At 40.2% G+C, this 17,277-nt stretch overlaps 1 protein-coding gene across 1 annotated transcript in view; it reads left to right on the top strand.

The window, feature by feature from the left end:
- Positions 1–1,593: 1,593 nt before the first annotated feature.
- Positions 1,594–17,277, top strand: part of LOC149087994 (long-chain fatty acid transport protein 4-like) — a 31,255-nt gene continuing 15,571 nt past the window's right edge. Inside the window, exons 1-3 of the mRNA XM_089243481.1 lie at positions 1,594–1,968; positions 9,487–9,637; positions 11,397–11,634. Of these exons, the coding sequence (XP_089099607.1) occupies positions 1,826–1,968; positions 9,487–9,637; positions 11,397–11,634 (532 nt within the window). The 5' untranslated portion in view covers positions 1,594–1,825. The remainder of the gene's footprint in view (positions 1,969–9,486; positions 9,638–11,396; positions 11,635–17,277) is intronic.

Here is a 17,277-nt window from a genome sequence, read left to right as displayed (position 1 = left end):
ATATTTATTTTTCTCAGTCACCTCGTTGGGCGTTTTGCCTGTTTTGGCGTTGTATTTGTATTTGTAACAATACCGCTTTTATTATGTCATAACTAATTAACGATTAGTATTAACAACAATTATCCGTCACAAAAACTCCGTTGGATTCAGTATAATCATTAATTATCGGTAATTAATTATTAAATAATTATTTCGCTTTTATTATGTCATAATTAATCAACGATCAGTAATAACAATAATAATAATAATAATCGTTACAAAAACTCCGCTGATTCCACTACAAAACGAATACTTATAGAGTTGGAAAGTATCCGTTTTAAAGTGCAAAGCGGTGAGACGGTATATAAAGCGAGAAAAAGAAATACATACAGTAATAATTCATTCCGGTTAAAGCGGGTAAAAGCAGTTTGAAGCCGGGTTTTCCTAGGAGTAGAATTTCTGCGTCGTGTGCAGCGCGAAAACGCTGATTGGTTGAAAACCTGAAATTCAGGTTTTATAGTTTCAGGTATTTTGACCAATCTGTTTCACGCTGCACGCGCTGTAGAAACCTGCTCCTAGGAAAACCTGGCTTGAGCCGGTAAAAGCAGGTAGGCGGGCGCACTGTGGCCGCCCCAATGAGGGTTTTCAGGATCTTTTTTCAGCCGGGATAAAGCGAGAAGCGGTTCACTATGTGGACGAACCCTTACACAGTGTGCTGCCATCTACCACATATTTTTCGAACTATGAGTGAAATGCAGCGTTTGATAATTTTACCGTTGTAGCACTTATTCTGAAAATTCTTTGATTTTATGCATTTGTATGCATTAATGCCAAAACATGCACTTATTCTGAAAATTCTTCGATTTTATGCATTAATGCCGAAATATGCACTTATTCTGAAAATTCTTCGATTTTATGCATTAATGCCGAAATATGCACTTATTCTGAAAATCTTTGATTTTATGCATTTGTATGCATTAATGCCAAAACATGCACTTATTCTGAAAATTCTTCGATTTCATGCATAAATGCCGAAATATGCACTTATTCTGAAAATTCCTTGATTTCATGCATTTTAATCTGCATAAATGCCAAAATATGCACTTATTCTGTAAATTCTTTGATTTTATGCATTTATATGCATAAATGCCAAAATATGCAAATGCAATTGCATATAATCCGGGCTCTAATGATGACATTTATAAATGTAATAATTAACTCGATGTAAAACAGCTCAGTTTTCGACCCTTAACATTTTCCCCCCTTCGCACCTACTAAAGTCCGGACCTGCATTAGGTTGAGAAACGCTGCCCTAATGGAATCTAACCTACTGGAAAACAACCGCTTCGCCAGAAAGTAAAAGTGCAATGCGGTTTACAACGAAACCTCTTTAAAAAAGAAAGAATATTTTTCAATGAAATTTTTTCACGCATTGTTTCAAGAAAGAAAAGGACAATGGCGGTGGTGCGAGTGTCTTCACAGATCGATTGCTTCACGAAACATTTGACATGAAGATGACCTTTGAACTCGTTGTTTTTCGCCGTTCTTCCTCGTTCCTCGGTAATGTTTTGCAAGCCCCGAACATGTGCCTCGGCTCTTTCTCTAATATATTTTATTCAATTCCCTCTTTCCTTTCTGCGTGTGATTACATTACAACTTCCTCGTGCCATTAAGCTTTAGTAGTAAATCCCCCGACTTCTTTCTTCTCTTTCCTGCTGATTCTCGATACGATGGCATCGAAATAACGACGCCAGAAGCAAGAAAAACACGCTCATCGCGCGAACACCTTCTTGCTAACCCCGTGACCGTTTTAAGTGTTTGGTGGTCGGGGTGTTGTTTCTGCATCATGTGGTGGTTCGTCAACATCGCGGCATTGTTCATGATACTATTTTGGGTGGCGGTTGGAGCTGCGTATTTCGTGATCCGGTCCATGTCGTATGAAGTCCCCAGTGTTAAAGTCATTCTAGCTACTATCCGTAGGGATATTGGGTAAGTCTGAATGTTGTCTTGTATAATACAGGGTGGGCAGAAAGAATGTAGAAAATAATCTATTGGAAACAGGATCTATACAGGGTGTTCCTAAAGACCGCGTGTCTGATCAATCGTACGTGGTAGAGGTGTGATTCAAGAAATGGTCTAAAGGAGTTCAAAAATTACCCTGTACCAGTTTTGAGAGTGAAAATACAGTGTGTACAAAATCTATTTTGTTTTTATTCGGTCTCCTTGTCCTCTACTTCCATTTAGAAAGTTGTTGTCCGGTATCTCCTGAGGCCAACAGAAAAAAGTCCCATGTTTCTAAGTACAATATTCGCTAAGATATTTGAATTCAAAAATCTGAGGAAAAAAAGTTATGGAAGAGCAGCACAACTAACGGACAGCGCTGCTTTCCCCTCATTTACGCTGTCATTTCCCAACTTTTCTCCGATTTTTGAATTAGAATATCTCAGCGAATATTGCCCTTCGAAACGTGGATTATTTTTTTTTTCCCTCAGGAGAGACGAGGCAACAACTTTCTAAGTGGAAGTTAGAGGGCAGGGTGACCGTATAAATATGTAGATATTTTTTATTTTGTGACACTGTATTTTTCACCCTTAAAACTGGCACAGGGTAATTTTTGAACGTCTTTAGAACATTTGTTAAATAGTAATCATCCCTCTACGACAGACGGTTGATGAGATAAAGGCCGCATTAGCGCTCGTGGGACACCCTGTATAGTAAGGCTGGGATTACACACGAGCGCTTATTTTTATGGAAATTCTTTTCATAATACTTGACAAATGCAACTAATAAGCTCACCGATTACATTCTAGCAAATGCAACCGGTAAGCTTATTCGTTGCATTTGTCAAGTTTCATAAAAACTTTATAGTGCAATACCAGCCCCTAAAAGGGCTATTTCACTTCTTTAAAGTCGCGCTTGCCGCCTTGGCTCAATGGGCGCGTTCTCGAAGCTACCGTGTGACGTCACTGCTCTGATATTTTTTTTATCTGAGGACTTGCATTTAAGAATTGAAAAAAATGACAATTGACAATTTTTCATTAATTTTTTTTAATAAATTTTCATTAAGGGGCCGTTCAAGTATTACGTCAGCATTTTCGATTTTTAGCCATTTTTGACCCCCCCCCCTTTCCTGTCAGCGGGGGGGGGGGGTCAATACCCACTAAGCCATAGATGCTAGATCCATTACCCATGGACCAAAATGTGGCCCTGAGATATCTGATCTGGCCCTCCACCTCAAACCTAATTTTGCAGAAATGAACTAAGCGGCATATTTACAGATCGCTCAAGTGTTCTGTGGCACAATTCTAGAGCGTTTAAGTGTTCTGTGGCACAATTCCAGAGCGTTTAAGTGTTCTGTGGCACAATTCCAGTGCGTTTAAGTGTTCTGTGGCACAATTCTAGAGCGTTTAAGTGGCCCGTGGCACGTTTTCAGATCACTCAATTAGTCCCGTGGAACCTTCACAGATCCCTTGAGTGGCATGCGGCACTGTGTCAGAGCACTTAAGTGGCCCTCAGGGCAGTTCTACATCACTCATGTTCCCCGCGGCGCATTCCCAGATTACTTAAGTGATCCGCGGCATAATTACGGTTCACCTGAGTGAAGCGCGGCACAGTTCAAGAGCACTTGAGAGGCCCGGACACATTTCCAGATCACTTGGATCCTCGAAAAATTTAGACCCTACATTTCCCCTACATCACTAAAGTGTCTCTGTAGGGGACTTTTCAATAGGAAGAATGTTAGTTCAGGTGCCCACAAACTAGCGGAAGGTTTTTCTCGTTTTTGGCGCACCGAGTGAGATGCCATTAAGAATATATGATATTTTTAGAAAGGGTTGTTGATGACGTAAGCATCATCCAAACTCCCCCCCCCCCCCACGATGCTGACGTAATACTTGAATGACCCCAGAGCACAAAGTGAAACCGTAAACAAGCATGTGAAAATGTTCTGGTAAGCAGTGTTTTTCCCTCCACTTGAGGGAAAAGGTTGAGTAGGTAGGCGATGCAAAAATAAATTTGAGTTGATCAATCAGAAACAAAATACAGTCGAATCCCGTTATTGCGAATAACATTATAGCAAAAAAAAATAAATCTCGTTTTAGCGAATAGTTCTCTAATCCCACAGATAAGTTTACATAGGAACAATGCAAAAACCTGGAATTCCTTTACAACGAACCGATTTCTCCGGTCACTTGGAGTTCGTTATAACGGGATTCGACTGTAATTACCACAAACAAACACAATTACAAGTATAAATGAAAGTTCATGACGAACTCATTCTGAAAATCTTTTCAAACTTGGGGATTGAAAACATCTATTTTTTTGGTATTTAAGAAAAATTTGATTCGTTTTGTGCCGTGATTGGCAATTTCGTCGAAATTTGGCGACTGTTTGTCAACTATCCCGTATTTGCGAACCAAATTTCCCGTATTTTTTCCTCAAGGAAATATGGTCACCCTACTCAAACCGTTCACTGAAAGAGAGTAAATATCACATGATCTCCAAAAAGCATCATAGGTCAACTCAAATTTTCGTTGGAAGTCATGCGAATACAAAGGTGCCTTGGTCTGCGAGCATAATTCGTTCCCGAAACGTGCTCGTTATCCAAAGCATTTCACTCTCAAAACTGGTGCAGGGTAGTTCTTGAATGCCTTCTGGTCATTTTTTAAATTGAAACTGTACCTCTACGACGGACGGTAGATTAAATAAAGGCCGCATTAGCACTTAGGGGACACCCTGTATATCAACGAACCCCCCCAGGTCCCTTCCAAGTATTTTCCCTCATTATCAACCGAATCGGTTTTAACGAAGGGAATTCCCCATCAAATATACACAAACTTGTAGAACATTCGAGAAATTATTCCGGCTTCAAATGTGCCCAGCCTTGAGCTCTTCAATTAAATTACTACCTGATTCACACACACATACGCTCGTGGGCAAACCATGACCGGTGAATCCTTTCAGTTGACAGACATCAACATTATTACATGTTACATAACAGGTTCCGCACACACACACACCAAGTTGCGTTTGCATTTTCCATGCAAGAAAGATCTCGGCTCGTCCCATAACCGCAGCAGCATACAATTAGCCATCAAGGTCAAGGATGAGGAAAAACATTGGGTTTTTAGTCACGTGGTGTGCTCATAAAAATAACGTGTGTGGCTACGGTGATAATAATGATAAAAAGCCCCGTTTTTTCTGTTTTTCTTAGTTTATAATCCATTAATCCGTTATTTCTCGTGACGCTCGGCTCTAGAAAACTTGGTAATAACTTGATTTTTTTTATCCTTTTCGCTATTTATTTTTTGGATGAGAAATCGTTGGGCATGCCACAATATGATGTGCGAACCCCATATCGTCGGGCGGTGTCTCTCGTGCAAAATGTCGTATACGAAAATTCCGACAAACCGCTGGCTGATGTGTGAAGATGGAATCAGGAAAGAAAACTCTGACTTTTTCGTATTATTCTCGGAAGCATTAGTTCATCTCCTCATTCGAAAGGAGTTTCTATAGGGAAACAATCAACAGTATAATCGAAAGTAGTTTCGAAATCAGTGAATAATAACTAAAAATAATCGATTTTTTTTAAAGCGACAAGGTCCGAGTGAAGAAATTACAGGTTAAATTGCTCGATCATTTTTGTCGCACCACGGTCATTTTCTGCACACGAGGGCTAATTAGACCGGGACCTACAATTTATTGCCGATTCCGAACGGCAGGCTTGTTTTTTATACTCGTCGAGGGATTGGTGCGCTAACCCCTCGATGGGGGGACTCCCTGCGGTAGCAATTTTTTCTGTGGTCACGTCGCCGTTTCTGTTGTACCCCCGTGTCAGGAAAGTTTTCTGACAAAGACGAACCGGGTATCGAACTCGCGACACTTCTGCACATCCTTTGGTACTTTAGGCGAGTATCTTATCGACCTGGGCTACCACGCCCCTAAATTACTCGAAGCGGGCAGCCTCAATTTCTTAACCTATTCCTATATTTGTTTAAATCTACCGAATAGCTAAATGAAATGAATGAAATACATTTTTTATAGAAATACTAGCTATAATAAACGGCGCTTTGCCCGGGTTTTCTTCAATTACTGGGAGGATTGGAAAAGTGATAAACCTACATAATACTGGCAGCATCAGAGCATATGCACGTCTGAAACGCATTGCTAGGGAACCACGGTAACCAAAGTAAATATTCCGGGTATTTCGATTTCACCCCGCCCCCCTTGAATTCAAGTTATCCATCTCTGCCAGTTTCTGCTTCAAAAAATGCTTAATTAAACCTGTGGAATTTTTTCGATGTACTTTTTACGGGCCCATAATTGATTTTTAAACATCCTAAACTATATGAATTAATGCAGTTGAATATTAAAAGATGATACGGAGACATTAATTTTCGTGCTTGAGAAGATATAAATAAAAAGTTGCAATAAATGTGTGTTATTGCATGAATATCCAAGTCAAATGCAGCTCCGGCTAACTACTTCATATTTAATTTTCTGGGCTTCGTATATCTCTAAGCGAACTCAATATATTTCAAAAATCTAGAATTCAATACAATTTTTTAAATTATTGATGTGACAGGAAACCCCACTAAATTTCTGCATTTCTGCAGTAAAATCGGCAATTTTAACACTGATTTCTATGGGGGCATCATCCTTTGCCTGACCCCCCAAAGTGATGCTGACGTCTATTCAAAAAGTCTCATTAGGGGCCGTTCAAGTATTACGTAAGTAAATTTTTAGCCATTTTTGACCCGACCCCCCTTGTCAGCAAAATTTCGTCATCAGCTCTGCCCCCTCTGAAAACTATCGCATATTGTGGGATCAGAGACGTACACGGGGGGGGGCATAGGGGGGGGCTCTCTCGTGCCCCCTTCCCACGATCAAGAATTTATTTTTTAATGAAAAAAAATATTTTTTTTGTAATTGAAATTCCGGAAGAAAATTCCTTTATATGTTATTATAATCAATTTCTGTTAATTTAAATGTTATTTGAAGGCTATGAACTCAAAATTTATCTTTAATAAATTCATTGCGACCTACCCTCTTAGCCATATAATGATAAATCACATAAAGGTCCTTGGCCCGCGGACCAAATATGGCCCTGGGAGTTATTTGATGCGGCCTGCCCTCTTCCAACCTAATTTTGTAAAAATGAACTAAGCGGCACATCTTTACAGATCGCTTAAGTGTCCCGTGGTACAATTCCAGAGCATTTAAGCAGCCCGTGGCATATTTTCAGATCACTTAAATGACCCGAGACACAGTTCCATAACACTTAAGCGATCCGTGACACATTTAGAGATCCCTTGAGTGACATGTGACGTAGTTTTAGAGCACTTAACTGGCCCCCAGTGCGGTTCTACGTCACTCAAATTACCCGCGGCACATTCTCAGATTATTTAAGTAATGCGTGGCACAGTTCCAGAACACTTAAGTGGCCCGAACACATTTCCAGAGCACTTGGATCCGTGAAACATTGAGGTCACTAAAGTGGCTCTGTAGGGCACTTATCAATAGGGGGATGTTACTTCAATTGCCCACAAACTATTGAAAGGTTTTTCTCGTTTTTGGCGCACCGAGAAAGATGCCATTAAAAATATTTCATATTTTCATAAAAGGTGGTTGATGACGTAAGCATTATCCAAACATCCCCCCCCTTATCATCAAAAGTCAGCAAATCGGAAACCCCTCCCCCCCCCCCCACCCACCATCGATTATGACGTAATACTTGAACGGCCCCTTACTGGGAAGAAGGAAAAAGTGACAAACCATTATAAAGACATATCAACTATAATACTTATACATACACTGACAGGATTAAAGGAGTGACAAACCACATTGTAAAGGCATATACAATACATGTCTGAAACGCATCGCTAGGGAACCACGGTAAACAAAGTAAACTTTTCGAAAGTGATTGTTGAGGCCCAAAACCATTGTTGCCCGACAGTTTTTTTGCCCATTTCGGACAATTGCCCGGCTCTGACGAATTTTTAAAGTAGCCTAAAATGGCTGTTCATCCGTTCCGTTTGGTATATCTATATGCAAAATTTGGCGACGATCGATCTGAAATTGTAGATTTGTATAGAGAACATACAGACAGAAAACCAACTTATATATAGATTAATTAATATTATATGGTCACAAAAAAATATTCGATTCGTCGATTAAAAATTAATGATTACCTATTTAAACATTTTAATCGATTCCCAGCCCTAATATTTATAGCTTCGGTGATTTCGGCTCAGCGATGATTGCTCCATAAACCTTCGAACTCCTCTTAGGGAATTGAATTCTGAAAAATCCCTTCTTAGTAAGTCTATACATTACTAAACAAAAATACTTACCAAATTTCGTATTTATAGCTGCAGCGGTTTTGGCTTGGCGATTATGAATCAGTCAGTCAACGGTATTTTGACTTTTTAAGAGGATTATGTGAATTATTATTGTTAGAGGATTATGTGTAATTATTATTGTTAGAGGATTATGTGTAATTATTATGTGAATTATTATTGTTAGAGGATTATGTGTAATTATTATGTGAATTATTATTGTTAGAGGATTGTGTGTAATTATTATGTGAATTATAATAGTTTCATGTACTATTACATGAAACTATTTTGTGTTTTCTTTTTAATGAGAAATGATTTTTAAAATGAAATTGGCTCAAATCTAGTACAATAATATCCGGTAACATTTTTCGGGCACTGTGTCGGGCATCTATTGTTTCAAGCCAATATGCCCGGGGCAGAAATGTTTTTTGGAGATTTGTACACAACCCTGGCTGACACTGTCACCAGATTACGAATTATCCGAAGATGATGTCACTCTCAGCTGAGTTAGTTTTGACTGTCCATGTACGGTCCTGTTCAGCGCACGCCCGCTCTAAGGAAAGAGGTTCGTTACTTTTGTAGCCTAGTGGTATAGCGTGCTCATCCGGCAAGTGAGAGGACGAGAGTCAGGGGTGTGTGTTTGTGGGGGGGGGGGGGTAGTCTTACTCTTTTTTCAGCCGCTACCCAAAATCAATAAGATCAGCATTGCGACCCATGGGACTATTTAAATTAGTGAAACCAGTGGCGCAATAAATACATTTATAGCAGACTGTAAGTGGATTCGTAGCAACTCATCTAGGAAGCTTCTGCGAACCAAGTTTGGGTCGGGACCCATGGTTCAAGAGTTCCTGGCTTTAAGTGGATTTGTACGACCAATCTCGGAAGACCCGGGGAATAACGTTTGGATCGGGACCCATAGGTTAAGCACCCCTGCTTTAATACAGTAGTTCTTAACCAGGGGTGCTTGGAAAGTTTCTAGGAGACCAGTGAGCTGGGATAAAATAACAATTAGCTTATTGTTTGCTATCATTATGTACAAACAAAACGCAAATATTCGTAGACCTAGATGACATTTTGCACTATCTGAATTCATAAATGTTTAACAGATGGCGCTATGAACATGGTCAACAAAATTTACAACATATTTTTTTTATTTTCTTTGTTCTTTCAGAGGAGGAATAAGACTCTTTTCCCTTTATAAGTTTACATATACGTGCTTGCTGAAAAACCTAACGGTCGGGAAGGTTTTCTCGAGTTTGGTGAAGAAGCACCCCGACAAGATTTGCTTCATTTTCGAAGGTAAAGAATGGACTTTCCAACAGGTAAATTGAATAGACACAATCACTAATTGCCATTCAAGTATTACGTCAGCACCCATGCAGGGGAGTGGCTAGAGGTTTCACATCTGCTTACTTTTCATGGGAAATATATTGTCGTACTTTGTATATTTATTTATTTTATTTGATTCAATTATAAAGTGTTCCAGACGCTGCCACGAAGCTGGGCTGGGAGAGATCTCGGCAATGGGCTAGCCACTGTGGTGGTCGAATAGCGATAGTGATGGACTCGCATCGTGAGGACCCGAGTTTGAAACCCACCGATTCCACAATGGTGGTCAGCTGAAGTTGGTTTTTCTGTGGTTCCCAACTTTCAGACGCGAATGCGAACCGATCACCCCATAGCCACGGAGAGCAACAGGCATACAACGCGACAATTAGTCAATCATTACACTTCACTCATAGTTAGAAAAAAATTGACGGCAGATGGCAGATTAAAAAGTCTCGCCACAAAGAGCAACAGACCTACAACGGTAAATCTTCAATCGCGACGCTTCACCCATAGTTCGAAAAATAGGTAGCAGATGGCAGCACTATAACAAGCATTACACAGAAACAAGCTTCACGTTAGGTTGACAACACGGACAGGACACGAACATTCCAACATGTACCAATTCGTTGGAAGTTCAATATCGACGAGGTGTGGTTTAGTAGCACTACACATAACAAGCATTACATAGAAACAGACTTCACGTGAGGTTCACAACACATACATACACATTTTCCAGCACGGCCCACGTCCTCTTCGACCACCTGCTAGAATCTCTTCAGTCAGATAGACCGGCGGGCCATGATCTGGTTAGGAGGAGGAGGCAACGGGCTAAAGCCATGCTGGAAGCAACAACATGTGGTAAGCTACGCGAGCGGCAACAGCAGACATTGAGTCCGACGGCAAAGTGTGTTTGATGCCGTCCACTGAAAGTGACTTTTATACGCAACTCGGTTCGCGACTGCACTCCATGCAGACGAGTGTTTCCGTTAAATAATCTTGAGGAAATTTTGAAAAAACTATTTGAAAGTTCATGTTTAATGAGACGTCTGCCATAAACTCGGAGAAGGCGTTTTCGTTGTAAGTAAATAAATAATTCTATTTAATCGATTATTACTCACCATCACATAGCTCATATGAACTGCAATTATCAAATTTTTCAGCTTCCATATTAACGCGGGAAAGGAGAGAAAGAAACAGAAAAAACAATTTCTTTACCTACCAAGCCTGGGGGGCGACCACCGATAGATGGTAAATTCACTTCCCACCATTCACTTACCCAATGGTAGGAAATTGCTGCATGGCGATATTATAGTGTGACCACGGGAAGATGGCCTCTGACCTTGTATGACCTTGATAACAAAAAAAAAGGGTTCATTCTTCAGTAGAAAGAAATGAGAGGGAAGAAATAACCCTAGAGGAAATAAACTTCCTCTAGGGTTGCTGCTGGCGTTCTTCCCCCCCCCCTTCTCTCTCTACTGAAAAATGAACCCTCTCTTTCCGTGATGATGGCCATACAAGGTCAGAGGCCATCTTTCCGTGGTCACACTATACCTATAGTTGGTGTGCGGTGAAGTAGTAGTAGTAGTGCTTTACTTTTGCTGACTGGGGGGGGGGGTGAGGTTCTCAGAACTGGGCAAAATTCTGTTTACTTAATACATGAATGGCCTTTCTGTTAGTCAGAGTGGCCATAAAGCAGTCAAAGTGAAGAGATAGAGGTATCGATAATATGCTAACATCTTACACGGATTTCAGGTCGAAGATTATGGAAATCAAGTCGCCAACGCTTTCCTCAAAGCCGGCTACAAGAAAGGCGACGAGGTGGCCATTTTCATGAACAATTGTCCGGAATACGCCGCGATATGGCTGGGGTTGTCCAAGGTCGGGATCGTATCGGCGCTCATCAACACCAACCTGAAGATGCATTCGTTAGCTCACTGCATCAATGTCGTCTCGGTCAAATGCATTGTTTTCAACGACGAACTTGAAGAAGGTACGGTATAAATTAGTTTGTTTTGTGTGCATTCATATCGCACGACTACGACAGGCCAGAAAAAAAAAACATATTATACGCGTTCAATTATCAGGGTTTTAATAAGTTAATGGTCATGCACCTCTTCCTTGAAAATTCGTCTTTCCTGTTTCTTCCATCTACCTGCTGGCGGACGGACGAGATTGTCATAATATGGCGTATTAATATTAATGGCTACTTAAATAATGTGGTTAATGCGAACCACGTTCGTATTTTCGAGTTACATTTATTGTCTCAAGGTTGAGTTGAAGAAAATAATTGCAAAAAGAGGTTCCTTGATTACATTGATAATCAGGACCCGGATGTTAATGACGTTTGCATTCTTTTTGCATTTTTGAATACTTTTTTTTTCACTTTTAAGGCATTTTTCAGGTTTTAGGATGTTTTATATGGAGAGAGAGAAAGGAATTTTTATTGTATGAAAGGGGACTGTGTGATATAGTACTTGCATGTACTATGGCGGGAATTTTTAAATCTGCAAATTTTCGTGTTGAAGGATTCTGATCCGTAAGAATGCTGCGTGCAGTAAGATTTCGTAAGCTTTATTTCGCCTTGGAAATATTGAAGAACAGATAAAGTACATAAGATCAATCTTCGGCATTCTGGTTTCCATTGCAGAAAAGTATGGAGCTTATTGATGCTATCGGTGAAGTCAGTGAGGTTAAAATTGGGGCAGGCCAATTTACTATCATGAAATGCGAATAAATAAAGGGGAAAAAAGTGGACTTATTGCCTGCAGAAAAATTTTATGATGCCTTTCGGGAATATGTCTAAGGCCGGGATTACACTATAAAAGTTTTATCAAAGTTCGTTTATAATACTTGAAAAATGCAACCAATAGGCGGATCAGTTAAGTTCGCTCGAATGTAACAGATGTGTTTATTGGTTACATTTTTCAAGTTTTATAAAAGAATTTTTATCAAAGTTTTATTGTGTGACACCAGCCTTAAAGAGAAATTAACACTGTGAGTAGATCACACAGACCCTCAAATATCCCCAATAGCATCTGTTGATGTTGAGAGAAGTTGTCTTTTCAGAAATGTCTATTTTGTCTTCTGGATTTCCTAACCCACTAATAAATTATGAGTTTTGTTTATTTGAAAAATTCAATTGGCAGTTTTTGATGAAATCTGATGTTGAGAATGTGATTTCCAATAGATAGATAGATAGAGAGAGAGAGAGAGAGAGTGTAAGAAATGTGTTTTCCCTCTTTTATCTCCAGTCAATATAATGACTGTTTCAGTTTTCTAAAGAAATTTGTTTTGTTATTTTAACAGAGTTTTTAGCCATTTAAGGTAAATTTTTATTTTAGTTCTTAAGGCATTTTTTGGAATTTTTAAGTCATTTCTATGGTCATTTTTCAGAATTTTTTAGGTCAACAACATCCGGGCCTTGTTGACAATTATTGTATATTTACGGTGGTTTATGAGGTCATTTCATTGAAAAATTTCCCATTTCGCGTTTATACTACAGCTCATAAGTCTTCAGGGCCGGAAAGGAAAGAGGGCAGAAATTCAGGGAAAAAGGGAAGGGGAAAAATTCAGAAAAGAGCAAAAGGACGCAGAAATTCAGAAGAGAACAGAAATTTATAAATTCAGAAGAGAACAGGAAGGAAGAAATTCGGAAGACAACGGGAAGGGAAGAAGAAACCAAGAAGGGCATAATATCGATAAAAAGCATGGGGAGGTGGGTGGGCAGAAATTCATAAGCGAGCAGAAAAGAAGGAATTCGGAAGAGAACAGAACAGAAAAGAAGGTGAAAAGAATTCAGAAGAGAACAGAAAAGAAGAAATTCAGAAGAGAACAGAAAAGAAGAAATTCAGAAGAGAACAGAAAAGAAGAATTCAGAAGAGAACAGAAAAGAAGAAATTCAGAAGAGAACAGAAAAGAAGAATTCAGAAGAGAACAGAAAAGAAGAAATTCAGAAGAGAACAGAAAAGAAGAATTCAGAAGAGAACAGAAAAGAAGAAATTCAGAAGAGAACAGAAAAGAAGAATTCAGAAGAGAACAGAAAAGAAGAAATTCAGAAGAGAACAGAAAAGAAGAAATTCAGAAGAGAACAGAAAAGAAGAATTCAGAAGAGAACAGAAAAGAAGAAATTCAGAAGAGAACAGAAAAGAAGAAATTCAGAAGAGAACAGAAAAGAAGAAATTCAGAAGAGAACAGAAAAGAAGAAATTCAGAAGAGAACAGAAAAGAAGAAATTCAGAAGAGAACAGAAAAGAAGAAATTCAGAAGAGAACAGAAAAGAAGAATTCAGAAGAGAACAGAAAAGAAGAAATTCAGAAGAAAGCAAGAAGGGGAAATTCACACACAATTAGATTAACACAAAAATTGATGAAAATTCATCGACGAAGGTAATTTTAAACTGACTAGAGAAACAATTTCCAAAATTAATGAAAATTCAGAATGATAGAATTTATTCCGGAGTTGTGATGAAAATTCAGAATTGAAATGAATATTCATGAAATTCATATAATTCAATATTCATAATTCATAAAATATTTCCAGAATTAATGAAATTCATTCCGCAATTGATGCAAATTCAGAATCAACGGTACAAAACAAATTACAGAGCTGATGGAAATTCAGAATTAAATTATAGGAAGAAATAATTTGAGATCTGGCGAAAATCTCCAATAATTTACCAGGAGTGCGGGCCCGGTGCAACCCATCCCCCCCGTCGCACATCTCTGAGGGTGGCTCTGGTCTTGGCCCATAAGTAACTACAGTATGTCTAGCACATAAACGTGGATGGAGTTGCTCCTTCTAGTTCTAGTGTAATAAGAGTTACTCCAGTCCCCACTGGCCAAATTGCAGGAGGAAAAAGTCTTTGAAGCATGTGCCCGAGCAAATAATCGGAGGCACTCGCCCCCCCCCCTTCAGTCTAAATTGTTGCAGGTGACAGCAGTCAATGGGAGGCCCAGGATGGGGGGGGGGGAGCTTCATGATAATGAGACTTAGCACTGATTTTCGAAAGCAAGTAATGTAAATTTGCAGCAGGTATTTTCAGCTAAGCAGAGGTCCCCAGAACATCGCTTTGCCCGGGAAGGCTATGAGGAATGTTAAGACGGCCAAGAGGATTGACTTTTGAACCGCAAAATACTCAACATGATGAGAAGGTAACTACTACTACCACTAAGCCACACATGCACCTCGTCCACATTTCTCTGTGGAACTTGAATTGATACATGTTGGAATGTACGTGAAGTGAACCTGACGTGAAGATTGTTTCTGTATGTTTCTTGTTATGTGTAGTGCCGCCATCTGCCATCAGTTTTTCCAACCATGAGTGAAGTGTAAAGATTGAATAATTGTATCGTTGTAAGCCTGTTGCGCCCGTGGCGAGGCTTTTTAACGGGAGATTGCCCCCCCCCCATTTACGCTTCGAATAAGGGGCCATTCAAGTATTACGTCAGCATCGCGGGGGGGGGGAGGTTTCGGGTTTGCTGATGCTGACTTTTGCTGACCGGGGGGGGGGTCAAAAATGGCTGAAAATCTGCTTACGTAATATTGAATAGCCTCTAAGGAGATAGCTATCGATCATGGCACAATCACCCAGGCATTAATTTCGGAATAGCAAGAGGAATGTCCGCCGGTCGCCTCGGGAAAGTGCAACAATAACGGCATTCTTTTGTATTGCGTTTTTTGTTATATACAATGCCAGGAGTGCAAGCGTTTGCATCAGAAAACTGATAGTTATCACACGCACGCACAAAGGGAAGAATGCCCAAGTATTGAAAACATGGCGCTGGTTGCGGTTAGCTGCGTCTCCTTGGAGGAAGTGACTCGGTTTAGATACCTTATCGTCACGACAACTTCTTGCTGGGTTCAATTTTAAATAGGTTTACAAACTGATCAAGCAAAACAGGAAGAAGAAGAAGTATCAATGATTGGGCCTCGGATAATGAGAACCTCGCTTAATGAAAAGTGTGAAAAATAAAATTCTGTGCCATCAGATAAGTCTTTTTTCCTTCGGATTTAAAGGACAATGGTAATTTAAATATATATATATATATATACATAGGTGTGTGGTCGCTGTGGTGGTCGAGTGGTTATAGTGACGGACTCGCGATGCGAGGATCCGGATTCTAACCCCACCATTGCCACAATGGTGGTCGGCTGAAGTTGGTTTTCTGTGGTTTCCAACTTCAAGGCGCAAATGCGAGCCGATCTCCCCGTTAAAAAGTCTCGCCACAGAGAGCAACAGTCCTACAACGATATATCATTCAATCATAACACTTCACTCATAGTTAGAAGAACTGGTGGCAGATGGCAGCACTGCACATAACAAGCATTACAGAGAAACAAAAAAACTTCACGTCAGGTTTCACTACAAGTACACGCACATTCCCGCATGTACCGATTCGTTGGGGGTTCCGCGGGGGGGGGGGGTGTGGGCGGGGTGCATGTGTGGTGTAGCAGTAGTAGGTAGGGCCTCCAAAAAATGGCTCGGGGATCCATGATGTTCTTAAGTCAGCCACCCCGTTGGGCAATTTGTGGCGTTGTATTTGTATAGGATTCAAACACACCAATTTGGCTGATTTCATTACCAGCGCCGTCTTAACAACATCATGGGATCCCGGACCAGTGATTTATTTCTCTCAGGTTCTCATTCCTAAAATGCAGCCGGGAATCTAAACTCATTTCCCAGGATTCCGGGAAAAGAATAAAATTGAACCAGATCACATTTCTGCACTGAATTAGAGAAAATGCCTCAGAAATTTTTATCACTGGAAGCATGCATTTTAGAAGCTGTAATCAATCTATATGTAGGGGTCATTCAAGTATTACGTCAGCATCGAGGGGGGAAGTGGGTTTCGGATTTGTTCACTTTTGATGACAAGGGAGGAGGGGGGGGGAGGGTTTGAAGGTTGCTTACGTCATCAACCACCCCTTTTTGAAGATATGAAATATTCTAAGCTGCTGACGAAATTTTGCTGACAGGTTGGGGGGGGGGGCAAAAATGGCTGAAAATCTGCTTACGTAATACTTGAATGGCCCCATATATGAAATTGATTTTCTCTCTCTCTGTGTGTGTGCGTGCGTGCGTGTGTGTGCGTGTTCTCTATACAAATCTACAATTTTAGATCGATCGTCGCTGAATTTTGCAAACAGGTCCCGGATTGAACGATAGGCTACTTTAAAAGTTTGTCAGAGCTGGGCAAATACCCGAAAAAACGGGCAAGAAAAGCTGTCGGGTAACAATGGTTCCTGGGCTTCAACAATCACTTTCGGAAGTTACCGTGGTTCCCTAGCAATGCGTTTCAGACATGTACATGCCTTTACAATGGTCACTTCTTTAATGCTCTGCTAGTATATAACAGTTCACTGATCCACAATTCATTGACGGAAAATTCACATCTGAGAAAATTCACCGACAACAGCTCGACACGAGTCAGTGAGCCAGAGTAAGTGACCTAGTGAGTGAGTGAATGGGTGGCCTAGTGAGGGAGTGTCATGGTGAAGGAACCAGTGGTAGATTAAGTGATTTAGTGATTGAGCGAGTGACAGAATGACTAGCCTAGTTAGTAATTGAACAACCTGGTAATTGAGTGTGTGTGACAAAGTGAGCGAGTGAGTGATCTGGTGAGCAAGTGAGTGAT

This window comes from Pholcus phalangioides, unplaced genomic scaffold, assembly GCF_987345545.1.
Source record: "Pholcus phalangioides strain wild (caught in Gottingen) unplaced genomic scaffold, Ppha-v1.0 ptg000003l_1, whole genome shotgun sequence".
In the NCBI taxonomy this organism is placed as follows: Eukaryota; Metazoa; Arthropoda; class Arachnida; order Araneae; family Pholcidae; genus Pholcus; species Pholcus phalangioides.
The sequence above is the reverse complement of the archived record's forward strand: the minus strand, read 5'-3'. Positions and strand labels throughout refer to the sequence as shown.